Source organism: Theropithecus gelada, chromosome 6 (genome assembly GCF_003255815.1).
Source record: "Theropithecus gelada isolate Dixy chromosome 6, Tgel_1.0, whole genome shotgun sequence".
Classification (NCBI taxonomy): domain Eukaryota; kingdom Metazoa; phylum Chordata; class Mammalia; order Primates; family Cercopithecidae; genus Theropithecus; species Theropithecus gelada.
In genome coordinates, this window is record NC_037673.1 from 76,539,272 (window position 1) to 76,555,854 (window position 16,583).

The following is a 16,583-nucleotide window of genomic DNA, read 5'->3' on the forward strand; positions in this document are numbered from 1 at the left end:
TTAAAGATATCTGAAACCCTGCTTATTTGAATATATTTCTTAACTAAGTGAACTGTATATAGGCATCACTTCTTCCCAACAACCAGGGTACATGCTTATATAACCATAAATGTATGCCACACCTTCCTCTGTAAGTCTGTTCGTATACACACTCACATATACCAATTCTATTGTAGTTAAACTTTTTTTCTAGAGCAGAACTCTTTCTTCATTGCAGCATTACTCCAAGTCCCAAATGGAAGTAAGATAAAAGCAGAATGCTCTGGTTGAAATAAAGTTGGTAGACCTAGAGACTCCAGGAGCCATTCTTTTTTTCACTTTCCTGTTTGTGCAGCCTGGGGGTGTCCCTGAAGTCTGGGGATGAGGAACTCATTTTGAAAACCATTCCCCTATTATAAATATATCATAATATCTATCTATCTATCTAGCCTCTCTCTCTCTGTCTCTCCATCCATACATCTATCTATCCATCCATCCATCTCATGGATAGATTAAAGGTTGTGTGCTAATTATCAAAGACCTTTTTATATAACTTAAAATATGACTATTCATTACATAGTCTTTTGAGGTACGGTTTGGATTGAATATATATTTTGTTCCCCTGAAACTTGAGTGAAAGTAAAAATTTCCTTTTATTCCTAAAATAATTTTAAGGCTTGACAATGACTCAGAAAGATTTATGAATGAGACTTGACACTGGATAATGAGATGTGCAGAAATGGTCACATAAATCTCCTCTTTTGAGTTTAAAACGTTTATTTCAAGTTCCAATTCTGGTAGTATGAAGGACTAAGCTGATTTAGTCCCCTCTTGCTATAAAAACAGAAACGTTTAACATATAAAATCAGTAAAATTAAAAAATTTTAATGTGTAGGTATATTTACGGATAGGAAGGGAAATCTCTTGTTGCCAGAAACAAGGGAATTTAAAGCCATAGACAAAAGCTTGTAAGCCAAAGACTTACAGACTTGGGAATGGTTTTAGACTAGATATTAGTTCCATGTCCTAGTAGTATTAACATATAAAGAGGGCAAAAGTTGGCCTAAGGCCCATTAATCAAGTTCTCTATTTAAAGCCTGGGCATTGAAAGGATATTCCCTTTGTGAAACAAGAACCTAAAAAACTGTACCCTTTGACCCAAGGAAAGAAAGAAAGAAGTTTGTCTTTGTCTTGGGTTCTGAATTTTTAAAAATCTTCTTTTTAAAAATGAATGTGGCCAGACGCGGTGGCTCACACTTATAATGCCAGCACTTTGGAAGGCCGAGGCGGGTGGATCACTTGAGGTCAGGAGTTTGAGACCAGCCTGGCCAACATGATGAAACCCCATCTCTACTAAAAATACAAAAATTAGCCAGGCGTGGTGGCACATGCCTGTAGTCCCAGCTACTCAGGAGGCTGAGGCAGGAGAATCACTTGAACCCAGGAGGTGGAGGTTGCAGTGAGTCAAGATCATCCTACCGCATTCCAGCCCGGGTGACAGAGTGAGACTCTGTCTCACAAAAAGAAAAAAAAAAGAATGTGTCTCTGGCCTACAGATTTGAAATCAGACTTATTCACATGATGTAAATGCCAAACTGAGAAATTGTTTTAAAAATAACTTTTGAATGTTGAAATCCCAAGCATGCTTGCAGCCCAAAACACAAAGCCACTCCATTAGCAACACTTCTACAATCTGGGGCTCATGACATGTGCTCGAATTAAAAATTACAAATCTTGTGAGTAAATTATTTATCATGAGTGAGACTTAGCAGGCATGGATAGCAGTAGAATTAGCACTACAAGAACCTTAAGTAATAGGGTGACAACTTGGAAAAGACCATAAAATAACAAGGCTTAAAGTATAATAAAACTATAAAAGAAAGGAAGAAACCATAAGGAAAGAAGAGATCACTATGCAAAAAAACCAGGCTGACCTGTCAAAGAACCACGTAGAAAAATCTAAAACTAGAAACTGTAGGACCACAACATTACATATTCATGAGAAATTCATTGAAAATTTATTAAAGACAGTGGATCAACTATAGCTAGTGAGATGATTAAGAACCAGATAATATATATAGGTATGTGGTTCTATACCTATATATAGGTATAGAATATAGGTATAGCTATATTTTATATAACTATAGGTAGAATGCAGCTATATTCTATATAGCTATAGATAGAATATAACTATATAGAGATAGCTATTGACTATCTGTATTCTATATAGCTATATAGAATATAGATCCTATATTCTAGGAAATTACCTCAAATACAGCAAAGAGAGATAAAGAGATGGCAAATATGAGAAAATCAGATGGAGGATAGAGTTAGAAGGCCCAATATACATTTCTGGAATGAGAATTGCAGAAAGAAAGATTTGAGGGAATAGAAAAGATGCAGTCTTCAAAGAGAAAATGAGTAGAAATTTTAAAAGTGGATGAAAGATATGAATCCTCATACTGAAGAAACATACCAAATTCCAAGCTGCATAAACTCAAATAAAAACCTCATCTAGACACGTTGAGGTAAGACTATAGCAGACAAAACACAGAAAGAAAAATCTCAAAAGGTAAAAAGACAGATTGCCTTTGAAAAATTAAAAGATAGGAAAAAACTTTTTCACAAGGAGAAATTTGTAATAGTCACTGTATCTTTGTTATAGCAGAAAATGAAAACCTTTTAAATGTATACATATATGAGATCGACTAAACTGTAATTTATGTTTATATAGTGGGATATATAGCAGTTCATATGAATGAACGAACTATGCATATCAATATGAACAAATCTTAAAAGCAATGTTGTGTGAGAAAAATACAAGCATCTATATAAAAAATTTAAATGCAAATAATATTGTACTTTATGATGGGCAGATACACAAATATATAGTAAAATAAGAAACCAGGAATGAAAGAAGGACAAGTGGATATCCATCAGCTTCAAGATAGTCATTGCTTCCAGAGTAGAAAGAGCCTATTGGAATGGAAAAAAAGAGGAGGATTTAACTATGTTTATAGTGTTTTATATCCTTTACAGAAAAATGATGATCTATAGAAAACATGGGAAAGTGTTAATATTAGTTAAGTCCAGTGGCTGGTATGTGGATGGCTCATTCTTTTACGTATATTTGAATTATTTCATAATAAAAAATAAAAACATTAAGATGAAAAATAAAAGTCTATATTCATTTTTGCCTATATCTCTTAAATTTCAAACTATAAATTCTTATATTTGTGAAGAGAGAGAGACGAGAAAAAAATGAAGACCTCTTCTTTCCTATTTCGTAGATGAATAATTTATTTAAAAAATAAATAGCTTAATAGTAATAAAATTCTTCACCCTTCATTTTTCATCTTTGTTGTGATAATTTTTAATGTATTATTTCCCCTTTCCAATTCTCTTTTGTATAATTACATGGTTTTTCAAGTTAAATATTACTCTAGCCAAAGTAGTACTCTATGTGTATTCATATTAGGTATGAAAAGCCAGATTTATTTTATTTTTTCTCTCTCAAATTTTATGCAGTATTCGGACTAAGCTATTTATATGTAACACTGTAGCTGATCAAAAAATGTCTCAGTGTGTCTCTTCTGTTTTTCTCCACAAAACCTTTCCAGATCCTGGAAAACAGAAGAGACACACAGCTAAACTCTGGATTGGCACCATAGATGAAGGATGAAGGGGAAAGCACTTGCTTCTTATGTTGGGAACAGGGGGAAAAGTTCTATTTCAGCTCCCTGGAGTGGGCTCATCTCTCACTCCTTGGCACTTGGGTCACACATCATGGCTTCTGTTGTGGACTATGGAAGCTGACTGTCTTCCCTACTCCTACTTTCCACCCTGCAGAGTTTCCTGGGCAAGTGAACTGGGCAGATTGGTCTTGAGACCCCCTTCCTCTTGGTTCCCTCTTTCAAAAGGCAAAAGCTGCTTCCCTTCTGGTCTCCAAGAGGAGGGAAGTAGACAAAGTCAGCCCCCAGGAAACTGCATCTTAAGATACTGTGATTGTGGGTATCCTATAGCTTTGATGGGCTGCCAGGTAGCTCTGCCCTTCCATTCTCTGACTGTTGATGCAGGTAGGATGACAAGCCCTTTGAACTCATCTCCAGTGGTACATTTCCTGGATTTCCAGACCCAATTCCTGTATTCCCCAGGGGTTTGGACTATGAATCCCTAAGAAACGAGTTAAATCTCTGCCTTCTGACCCCCTGTCCAGGACGAGACAGAGATGCCTCTTTATGACCCAGGTCTGTGACTCTGGCCACCTCCAGTGCCCGTCCCCACCTTGTCTGGGCTCCACTTAAATAGTGTGGTTGTCTCTGAAGCTGTGTGGGAGCTCTGGGCTGAGTTTAAGTGGTCTCCCCATTACCTCACCTCTGTTCTTGATAGTGTAGTCATTCTAAGGCTGTCGTCTCAGTAACTATGCCATTTGCTTAGAATATTGAAGGAAATTGAAGGAACATTGTTCATTTCCCACAGGTCTCACAAAACACCATGTCTACTTTCCCACTTTCTGTGTTGGTTCCCCAAGGGGCTTCCTCGTTGTGATTCAGAAACACTGAGAGTGAAAAGAAGTCTAAGGAATAGCTAGAAAGGTCGCTGGGTGAAGGAGCACTTACCCTTGTCAGTGTGCAACCCCTCTCCCCATCCAATCGTTTTCCTCATCACCCCACCCCCCGACCCCGCCACATAGCTTGGGAAGAACAGGGATGATGTTAATCCATTTTGTCCCCATCGGGATTAGGAAAGTGAGTTTGAAGTGGCTTGCCTTATTCATCTTCAAAGCTCTTTCATATATTACTTTTCTTCTCTTTATCCTCATTTCCCAGTACTTAGCCCAGTGTCTTCACATAGTAAGTATTTGATAAATGCAGTTGTAAGACAGACATTTAGTAAAATCCCAATGCCATGTAATCAATGCGTCTTCTTGGTACTCTTGAGAATTCAAAACATTGACTGTTTAACTTTGTTTAAACTCTGGGTGATTGGAAAGACATTTGGCTATGTTTTATTACTTTTAAATATATTTGCATCAGAAAGTTTAAAATTGCCTTATAACCATGGCCATCTTTGATTTTACCTTGTTTTTTTCTCTTGGTTTTATTTAGTAATTCATCAATTTTTATTATTCCTTTCTTCAAAATATTTATGTCCACCCTTTTCTCTTCATTCCCACAGTCTGCCTCAGGGGAGGGATGAATCATTTCATTTACTGATTCAATATTCCAATCATCCCTTGGGTCTCCATTCATTCTCGCCTCTTTTTCATTGAATGAATACCACCATGAAGTCAGTTTAGATCTTTCAGCATAAGGGAGCTGCTTAGAAACCCTCAGTAGCTTCCCATCTGCCTATAGGATAAAATTAAAATTCAACACTCCCTTCTCCATAGCCTGCCTCCAACTGATTTCTCTGTCCTCTCTCTTACTTTCTTCATTATGAATGCATGCATGCACCAGCCATCCCCATCTCTTCATTCTTCCATGTATGTCCCCACTTTGAAACAGGGCCCTTGATGTGTATTTTCATCAGGCCATAACTGAGAGCTTTCCCATAGAGAGGCAGTGTGGCCTTTCTTCGGGCACAAGAAGATATCTCACTTACTGGCAGCTTGGCTTGCTGGTTGAAACACTGACTCTACATACCTGGACACACAGGATGCAGCAGTTTCAGGATTTGTGGGAAAATACTGTTTCCAACTTCCTGATACTCAAGATTTACACAAACTAGGATAAGAGAAGCAGCATCTCTTCAGTGTGAAGAAGAGCAGCCCGTGCTCTTTTCTAGAGAGTGTGAAACCTGTGCTTGAACCAGACCAGCAGAGGAAGGATGGGCCTCTGGGTCACATTCCTTGGGGTCTACCACAGGGTTGTATGTTTGGAATTGTACTTTTCAACTGTTTATACAAAACAGTTTGCCAAAACTTGTAGTTATTTAAAGATATTTTTGGCCAGGTGCAGTGGCTTACACCTGTAATCCCAGCATTTTGGGAGGCGAAGATGGGAGGATTGCTTGAGCCCAGGAGTTCAAGGCCAGCCTGGGTAACATAGCACGAACCTGTCCCTACATTTAAAAACAAAACAAAACAAAAGAAATCTCAGTGTGGTAGCAGCACACGCCTGTAGTCCCAACTACTCAGGAGGCTGAGGCAGGAGGATCACTCGATCCTAGGAATTTGAGGTTACAGTGAACTATGATTGTGTCACTGCATTCGAGCCTAGGCAACAGAATGAGAGTGTCTCTAAAAAATAATAATAATAAGATATTGTTGAGGACATTGTTCACTACATTATTCAATATTTCTCTTGATGAGAACCCATGAGATAATTGTCCTGTCTGGTCCTAGACTAGGATTAATTGACCTTCTACTGAAGTGTGAATTTCTTAGCTAACACTGAGTCCCTCTTTGAGTTGACTGCTCCATAGCCCTGCTAATTTTGAGGCCCACTTCTGGCAAGTGCTCTCAACATAAAGTATGTGTGGTGGCTTCATTTCAGGCTTCGTCTTATTGTTTGCCATCCTTTACCTAAATCACCTCTGATTTTCTCACTTATCTTGACTTTGTCTTATTATATATGTTTTTGTAATCCACTTGTGGGATAAGGTAGAGCGTAAATTCACATATAAGCAAAAATGGCCAAATTCATGGGTCGATGATCATAATTATTTATATGAAAATATAACTCCAAATTACTTCCAGATGCTGTAGCTTAAGGAAACATATTGAAGGGAAACTTAAAAATATTCTACTTTTTTCCCACAAGTGGCATCCTTTATGCTTTGTAGTTGAAGTAATGGCATAAGATGTGAGGAAAACAAAGTTTTAAGGAAAAACAAGTATGAACATGGCTGAAATACTAAGTAGACTGAATAGTCAGAATTCCAGTGATCTAAAGTTTCTTACCTGCATATTCACTCTTTTATTAGAACGTTGGTGTTTAGGGTAGACTCTGAGTTCAGGACCTATGTGAGGTCACATTGCAATCAGCTTCACTGTACTATTTAATTATAGCCACAAAGCACTGTATAGTATCATAGGGACTAGAAGCAATTTTTTATTTTAAAAATTGATTATATTTTTTTCATTTTCCTGTTTTGTTCAAAGGGAATATGTATAATTCAAAATAAATTCTTCTCTAACCCAAAATAATTGCAGAGAGAAAATTTAAATTGATAAGGCATAGATTAAATAACGGAGGCAGAGAAAATTAGCACAGCTTCCTGAACGCTCCCTTGGAAAAGAGAAAAAGATGATACGAGGCTTTAAGCATGCCAGAGACAGGAGAAATTACACATGGTCCCTTCACCAAACAGCATTAGTATCAACAGGGGCTGCCAGAGGTACTAGTAAAATGTGGGAATTTATTGGCAAAGAATACCTGAGAAGCAGAGGCAGAGCTTACTAGTGAGACAGAAGATGAATTCCATCCTAGGAAGCCACTATTTTTAATCTGACTACTCCATACCACCCCCTGGTTGCAGAAAATGAATATAGCAAGAGCAATGATGATAGGTCCCAATCACCTCTCAAGTAGTGTTGGAGCTGCCAAAGAATTGTGACAAAGTGACGCTGTGGTCAGAATTCTTGGGAAATACATTCAGGGAAAATACAGCTGTTGTATCTGTCCTCAGGTATTTATCAGGCATTTAGTTGGTACAGTTTTAGTATCTGAATACTGAAGCTATTCATCAGTGTGTAATATTTACCTGCTCCGTGTGTGTGTGTGTGTGTGTGTGTGAGAGAGAGAGAGAGAGAGAGAGAGAGAAATTGAATTGATTCTTTTGGCTATAAACAATTGTGGGAATATATGATCTGCCTAGGCTTTCTTGAAGGTTGTAATTGTCAACTTTTTATTTCACAGTGTGTGGACAATATACGATGTAATGGTTTAATGACTGTAGTGTTTGAAGAGAATTCCAAAGTCACTGTGCCACATATGATTAAGTAAGTGTGAGAATCCTTTCCTTTACATTTTAATCAAGATTAAATTGGCAGAGCATGTAAAACCTTGAATAAAATACTGCATCCATAGAATTCTGCTTCTTATTGAGAATATGTTTCTTGACAGGAACACAGTGATTCATATGATTCCATTATAAATAAGACTATCAAAATGGTTTTTCACATTCACAGTTTACTAACTCATAGCATAGAAAAATTGTTTTTTATACTGTTACATATATCTTCACTCAGGACAAAATCCTAAGATGTTCAAGTTGAATATAAAATTTTAAATAGTAGGCCAGGTGCAGTGGCTCACGCCTGTAATCCTAGCACTTCGGAGGCCGAGGCGGGTGGATCACCTGAGTTCAGGAGTTCGAGAACAGCCTGGCCAGCCTAGCCAACATGGTGAAACCCAATCTCTACTAAAAATACAAAAAATTAGCCTGGCGTGGTGGCAGGCGCCTATAATCCCAGCTACTCGGGCAACTGAGGCAGGACAATCACTTGAACCCAGGAGGCAGAGGTTGCAGTGAGCCGAGATCGCACCACTGCACTCCAGCCTGGGCAACAAGAGCAAAACTTCGTCTCAAATAATAATAATAATAATAATAGTAACACCCAGATGTGCCAAGTTCAGAGGGGGGACCAAGGTGTGGCTGCCCCATTGGGTATGAATCCTCCCATTGGGTATGAATCATATTACCCAGATTTGGCCATTCAGATATGTTTACATTTAGATAACATGAATCAAGTGGCTTTGCTGTCTACCCACTGCCTATTTATGCTTTGCCCCAGAGGCTATTTGCCTAGGGCTGCCATCCTGCTCTAGTTGTTTTTAACAAAGTAAATCTTACAATTTTCCACTAGGGAAGCTCTGGTTTAAAAGGAAAAGTTATCAGTAACTGTGTGCTAGAGCTGTCTGTATTCATGATTTTGTCTCCATATACTTTTTTGTTTTCAAATTCAGAAATTGTCTTGGGAGTATTTTGAAGCTAACCACATTTTTCATTACTCTCATTTTCTTGGTTATTTTCATTCCAAATTCTAAGAGTAAAATATATTTTTAAAAGCAGTTCTATGTTTATAAAAGAAGTTACTTGAAACTAAAAAAAAGTTTGTGTTTTATGGCTTTTTATGTGGATATTTTGAAGTCTGATCTGTTTATGCTGAAGCAATAAATAACATTAACTTTAGAAGGAAGACTTTCTTATTCTGATAGATATTAACTACAGTTAGCATCATCCCAATGGTACAAGTTTTAAAACTTATTATATCACATAAAGGCAGAGTACATAATACTGGTGCCATCAATGCTACAGAAAAATATAAATGATAAAAGGATTATAGTGTTTTACATTACTAGTCAAATTTAAAAATATTTTGGGTAGGGCCATTTTAAATTCTAGGGCAAAATTCATTTTACATTCAATTTTCTAGGTTTTGAATTCAGTATATTTGAAACGAGGTTAGTTAAAATGTTATGATGTTAAGATAAAGAATAAATGTAGAATATTAAGTCAAAAAGTCCAAACTATGACTTAATTTTTGAATTCACATCATTGGGTTAGAGTTTTCTGATTAATTTTCTACCACAGAATTTTAATTTTGATATTTTCTAAAAGGATATATATGATTTTCATTGTTTTTGAAAGCACTTTCTTGGAGGTTAGACAACCATGAAAGTCCACCTGCTTTGGAATTAGAATGTGTAAGTGAGAAAGTGCAGACAAGTTCTAAGCCACTAAACCCTAGGGCAGCTGTATGCCCACTACACATACATTTTGTTGACTTTAAAAATTAATACTGGCCAGGCATGGTGGCTTACACCTGTAATTCCAGCACTTTGGGAGGCTGAGGCAGGTGGATCATGAGGTCAGGAGTTTGAGACCAGCCTGGCCAACATAGTGAAACCCCGTCTCTACTAAAAAATACAAAAAAAAAAACAAAAACAAAAAAAAAACTAGCCATGCTTGGTGGTGGGTGCCTCTAATCCCATCTACTCAGGAGGCTAAGGCAGGAGAATCACATGAACCTGAGAGGCAGAGGTTGCACTGAGCCAAGATCACGCCATTGCACTCCAGCCTGGGCAACAGTGTGAGACTCCATTAAAAAAAAAAAAAAAATTAATACGAATGAAGACTTCAGTTTTGTGCCTGATCAGTTGTTGCTGGCACCGAAATGCATCTTTTGTCCCCTACCATGGCAGTTTACCAGTGTCCATGTCCAATCTCATTTGTGTAACCACTTACATACAGACCAGGACTTTTCTGCCTTTGGGTGCACAGAGGTGACACTTAATGAGTTGGAATTGTTCTCCTGTTAGGACAGAAACCTGTATCTTGGACTGTAAAGATTTTCTATTAAATCCAACATATCTATAATACACTAGTTTTATTCCTAAGGCAGAGTGAAGTTTTATATATATACTACTATTTTTTCCCAGCCTGACTGAGCCTGATTATCCTCAATCAGAGAACAGAGATTTTGCAGTCTCTGTTCCTTCTGATGGCTCTATTCTACCCTGAAGTTTATATTCCTCCCTATGTATCTATTTCCCTATCTATAAACCATGAAGAAAAAACTCAATATTTCTCAGAGTTAAAAAAATTATCCTATTATAATTGTGTCTTGTTACTGACAGGGCATCACTTTGTAAGCACTCACTTCCTTTTAAAACTTACCAATTATAACAGATGATATGAGTTTGATCTCTCAAGATTATTCTTAAGTGTTTACCAAAGAGGAGTTGCTGTTATCATAGGAGACTTCAGTAATGTATTATATTTTTCTTGAGAGTCTCTTAGGAAATAAAGTAAGATTCTACTCAGTGTAATAAAGGAAAACTAAATAATTTCATAATATTTAATTTCTTTACTTAAAATGAAAATGTAATCACAATTTTGAAGGAAAGTAGTGTAATTAGTCAGTTTTATTTTAATTTCATGCTGGCTTCAACACATTTTTTGTCCTAGTGTTTCAAATAAGCTAATTATAGTCAAAAGATGTAAAGCTCAAAACTATGAATAGAATGTGAAAATCATGACACTTATTAGGTGAAAATATCCCTTTATAGGGTATGCAAACTAAGACTTTCTTTTAATAATATTTGATCTCAACTTTCTTAGAAAATAGAGATTTTTTTGGTGGAAAATGATGGGATAACAAGTGATTATCTAGCTCAGCCATCTTCTGGACAGGCTGATGGATTCACAAAATTTTCTGAGATCTTTTTATGCATAAGCAAATTAAGAACCAGAAAAATAAAGTTGGTTGAGGGACACATAGTGAGTGGAAGAAAGTGCCTTGTTATTTTCAAGAATCTCAAAAGATGCACTTGGGCATTTCAAGATCAGTAATGTAACTCAAGCTAACGGGCCACCCCCGTCAATTCCTTGGCAGGGGGAAGCTGCTCCTTGAAAATGCTCTTTCAGGCCTGCAGATGAAGTACTTCCACTTGCACTGAGCATACTTTGGGCTGGGACATTTCTAAGAGCAAGCTAAGAAAGCAATTGATTCCTTTTTATCCGAAATAAAATAAATATATAATTTCAAATCCCTCAAAGCGCTGAAAGGGCTAATTAAGGGCACTCCAACTGATTCTCAGCCAATGGATTCTTAGCAAGCAACTGGCTCACTGAACGTCACTGACCCTGTAGCAGATCCTTTAATCAAGTGGTGAAATTCAGGACTTCTTTGATCGCCTGTTCTGAAATGCTGCAGTGAAGGCAAACAAGGGATCTCAGAAGGGGAAGTGAAGGCTACTGGCGGTCCTCGTTGTCCACTTGGAGAGGCTGCCAGTGCAATGGTCTGAAGGCAAGGGGTTGGGGCAGCCAGATGGGAGGTTTGACAGAATGACAAAAGCAGTGGATTGCAGGGTGGCAGTGGTAGGTGCTATTCAGGGGAATATCCTTCACCCATTACCTTTTTTTAAGTGAAGACAGAATTTTGAAAACATAATAAAAACATAACATATCACACTTGCAACTTATGGATTAAACAGTATTCAGAAAATAGATATCCTTAAAAGGTATTAATAAGCCAGGAAGAATGAAATAAACAAATTAGGCACTCAAATCAAGAGCTTAGAAAAAGAATGAGAGACTAAACTGTAGGAAAGTGTAGGAAGGAAATAAGAACAGACATTAATACAATATAAAAAACAGTAGAAGGGATAAATAAAAAGAGCTGATTCTAGAGAGCAAAATACCTAACCCTATATCCATCAGTTTAATAAAAAAAAAGAAAGGGAGGAAAGCACAAATGTGCAAAATTAGAAGTCAGGGAAAAGAAATAACTGCAGATATAGCAGTGATATCTGTGTTCCCCTGTTGTGGGAGGTATCACCCAATACTTTCTATGCACACTTTTGATATTTTGCTTTAAGGGCATAAGCAATGCTTTCCCCCGCTCCTAAAGAGGGCCTTTGGCTTCATCTTCCTAATAAAACATGACTGAATTTGAGAGAAGGAATCCAGAAAGTGAGACAAATTATTATTTACCTCCTCAATTATTAATTCTGGCTTTCCTAAATTATAATAAACTTGATGTTTTCATAACCCTGCCTATGCTGATATGTCTATATGTCATATAGACATACACAGTCAGCCCTCTACCTGCCAGTCAACCGCAGATCCAAAATATTTGGAAGAAAGAAAAACAAAAAATAGCTATACAACAATAAAAAAATACAAATTTTAAAATACAGGATAACAGCATTTTACATAATATTCACATTGTTTTAAGTGTTGTAATCTAGAGATGATTTAAAGTATACAGGAGGTTGTGCATAGGTTATGTGGAAATACTATACCATTTCATATCAGGGACTTGAGCGTCTGTGGATTTTAATATGGTGGGGGGATCAAGACACCAATCCCCCAAGGATACTGAGGGACAACTGTGCAATCATCTCTCTCCTATCAAATGCAGTGAGAAGCCCACTCCTGAGTGTGTAATAACAAATGCTGAAATACTCAGTGGCCGAGGGGAAAACCTCCTCCTGGTTTTACCATCATGTTCCTGCCTTTGCACATAGGTCTGATGCCCGCCTTCATAAAGACGACACTGACATTTGCTTCAGTAAAACACTCAACTCCTGCAAAGTGCCCCAGATCCGTTATGCCAGCGTGGAGCGCCTCTTGGAACGACTGACGGACTTGCGGTTTCTTAGTATCGATTTCCTCAACACCTTTCTGCACACCTATCGTATTTTCACTACTGCCGCTGTGGTGCTGGGGAAACTCTCTGACATATACAAGAGGCCTTTCACCTCCATCCCCGTCAGGTACACCTATCGCTAGAGATTTGCCTATCATTAGCGTATGGCCCTCTTCGTTCCGGAGTCACCATGCAGGCCAGCTCTGCAACGCAGATCCCAGGGTGTACTAGCTTACTTCTGAAAGTACCATGCCCCTCCAGCAGAAGGCCATATGTAAAGGTCACACAGAGTTCCCCAGGCACAAAGTTGAAAACCTGAAATCTCCAATTGGCCTTTGCTTGCTCTGTGATTATTTGGAAATGAACTCCATGGCTTTCGGCTTTTCTTTTTTCTTTTCTTTTTTTTTTTTTTTTTTGACAATTATGATTTTAAAACTTTAATATGCATAAGAATCAGCTTGCATGTGGTGGGGGGAGGGTGTCTTGTTAAATTGCCAGCTCTGATTCAGCAGGCCCAGAGTGGAGCCTGAGTTCTGAATGTCTAATAAGCTCCCCAGAGATCCCAATGCTGGTGTTTGGACCACAGTTTAGTAGCAAGGGATTAGACGATGGCTAATAAGTGTCTGTGCTTCTTTGGCAGGTGGAGGGTATACATGTAGCATTTAGATTAAGGAAAGTCCAGCGATAGAAGTGCAATGAGATTGTGGCCTATAAATGAAGGGAACATGTTCTTGAATGACATCTGGGAATTCATTTCACTTGGCTACAATCTCTTAGCCACTTTTGCTCTTATTTTAAGGTCATTGGAATTGTTTTTTGCTACCAGCCAGAACAACAGAGGTGAACATTTGGTGGATGGAAAATCCCCACGTCTGTGTCGCAAATTCTCTTCCCCACCACCACTGGCTGTGTCGAGAACATCTTCCCCAGTGAGGGCCAGAAAGCTGTCTTTGACTTCTCCCTTGAACTCAAAGATAGGAGCATTGGACCTGACGACTTCCAGCAGTCCCACCACCACGACCCAGAGCCCTGCTGCCTCTCCACCGCCACACACTGGTCAAATACCACTGGATCTCAGCAGAGGCCTCTCCTCTCCAGAGCAAAGCCCGGGATCAGTAGAAGAGAATGTCGATAACCCGCGCGTGGATCTGTGTAACAAGCTAAAACGAAGTATTCAAAAAGGTATTATCTAGCACATTTGCATAATTACACCCCACATTTGCTGGCCACCTGCCTCCTCACCCTTCCTTTTGGAACCCTGGTTCCCTTTCTTTACAACTTTAATACTTCTGCATAGAAAGTAGAATGAGCTCAATGGTGAGTTAGAAGAGAAAATTCCTGTAGATTCCTCTGGCCCTTCTGGAACAGAAAGCAAGATTAGGTGTCCTTATGCCCCTGTAGTAAAAGGCTTATTGTGGTCAGTTATTTGTGGAAGAATAGCATATCTGAATGGTACTGCTAGAGAGTTCTTGGACTTTGGTTAAGATTGGTTGGCTAAAGAGCCTAGCATGGTGCTTTGCACACCAGGAGATTGTGGGTCCTCTCACCTGTGAGCTCAGGCTGCAGAGCCTTCTCCTCCTCCATTATTTGCCTTAGGTACCTGTGTACCTCCAGCCTTTCTCTGCTGAGGATGAGCTAGGCTGGAAGTACCATGATGGCTTTTTTAGTTTAGTTATGAGGACAGTGCTTCATGTTATAGCAGAGGTATAGGGGAGAAATCAAATTGGGGACAGTGTTAATTGCTCGTGACATAGCCAAAATAATTTTTTTTTAAATGTTGATTAGATCATAGACTTTCTGGCTTCAATTCTCTACTGACTTCCTGTCACACTTAGAATAAAGTACATTCTCCCTGCCAGTGCCTTCAGGTCTGTGAGACATGGATCCTGTCTCCCTCTCCAGCCCCTGCTCCTGCCATGCTCCCTCATCCACTAGGCTACTGTCATATTGATTTTCTCTTTGTGTCAGAAATATGTTGGTCTTTCCTGCCCCAGGGTCCTTGCACTCGTTCTTTCCTCTACTTGGCCACTTTTGCCATGTAAGCTCCATGAGATTAGCAGTCTATCTTACTCACCTCTGTACCCTCAGTGTCTTGGCCAGTGCCTGACAAGTAGTAAATTTTGGTTAAATGAATGAATGAAATAAAATATACAGTGAACCGAACGAGGGTCCTCTCTCCATCACTTTAGCTTCTCAGCCTGGTATAGTATAGGGTTGGAAGAGGTGATTCTTGTTGCCTTTAAAGTCCAGTGTTTCTGTAATGAAAATAAAAATGATCACAGAGAAATTACAAACAGCTTTTAAAAAACTGTATAATAACTGATTTATTGATAATACAATAAAAATTGGGCAATAAATCAGACAAAGTGTTCAAATTTCAAGGTGGATTGCCCAGATGGATACACAGATGCTTGCCTTTCTACCTGCTTGAAGCTTCTATGTGTTTCTAGCTCAGATCATTTAAGTAAGCTCCCTGAGTGAAGTAGTTAATGGAATTTTAACTGGAGTGGTTGTCATCATCAAAAGTTGCACTCTTTTAAAGTCTTTAAATTGACAAGTTAGCAACTATGGAGGAGGAAAGGGAGCAGATAATTAAAAAGTCATTAGAACAACAAGCTTAAGCAAAATTATGATGGATTCTTCTCAGAAATAATGAGGCAGCGCACAAGCTGACAAGTGCATTCAGGGTTGCACCCAGCCCCAGTGCTTGGGAAACCCTGTGGAGGGAATGACTGGAATGGGGCATGGGGTATGGGAAGTACAGGAGCTTTCAGATCATGGCAAGTTTTTTCACCTTCTTTATTGCACTGTTGTAGATAGGAGAGGAGAAATCTGAAGATAAATTGGGATTCTCTCTCTCTCTCTATTTATTTATTTATTTATTTAGAGTTAGGAAAGCTTTAGGAACAAATATTTCAGTGTCCAACACCCGTGGCTTGGAGGCTGTGGTTTGATTGCTCCTCCGGCTGGGATGAGGATACAGTAAAGTCTCTTCAAGAGTCACTGAGTGAACCTCTTCTCTGTGCAGGATACTGTGTGTGCTAGAGTCCACAGTGGTAAATAGCACCTTCACCATCGTACTCTAGTCATGTGGATAATAGAGACACAACATAACTATATGGGCAGGTGGTATAAGAGGTGTAGATAGAGTGCTCTGGAAGCTGAAGAGCAGGGAGATCACATCTGGTTGAGCAGAATCAAGAAGTGTCTTTGACATGAACTAAAAGATATGTGGACTGGAAAGAGGAGATGGGAGAACTTCTCGGCAAAGAGAATATATAAGTAAAGGTGTGGTGGTAATCACTAGTGGTGAGTGCCATTTCTTTTTTTTTTTCCATTGAGATGGAGTCTTATTCTGTCTCCCAGGCTGGAGTGCAGTGGCACAATCTTGGCCCACTGCAACCTCTGCCTCCCAGGTTCAAGCTATTCTCCTGTCTCAGCCTCCCAAGTAGCTGGGACTATAGGCGCGCACCATCACACCTGGCTAATTTTGGTATTTTTA

At 38.7% G+C, this 16,583-nt stretch overlaps 1 protein-coding gene across 2 annotated transcripts in view; it reads left to right on the plus strand.

Moving 5' to 3' along the window:
- The window catches only part of RASGRF2 (Ras protein specific guanine nucleotide releasing factor 2), a 266,077-nt gene that overhangs the window by 135,113 nt on the left and 114,381 nt on the right, over positions 1–16,583 (plus strand). For both annotated transcript variants that reach the window (XR_003119799.1, XM_025387425.1), the window contains exons 13-15: positions 7,842–7,924; positions 12,960–13,208; positions 13,881–14,263. Coding sequence is in view for 1 of the 2 variants with exons in the window: in XM_025387425.1 (XP_025243210.1) it covers positions 7,842–7,924; positions 12,960–13,208; positions 13,881–14,263 (715 nt within the window). In the remaining variant the exon portion in view is untranslated. The remainder of the gene's footprint in view (positions 1–7,841; positions 7,925–12,959; positions 13,209–13,880; positions 14,264–16,583) is intronic.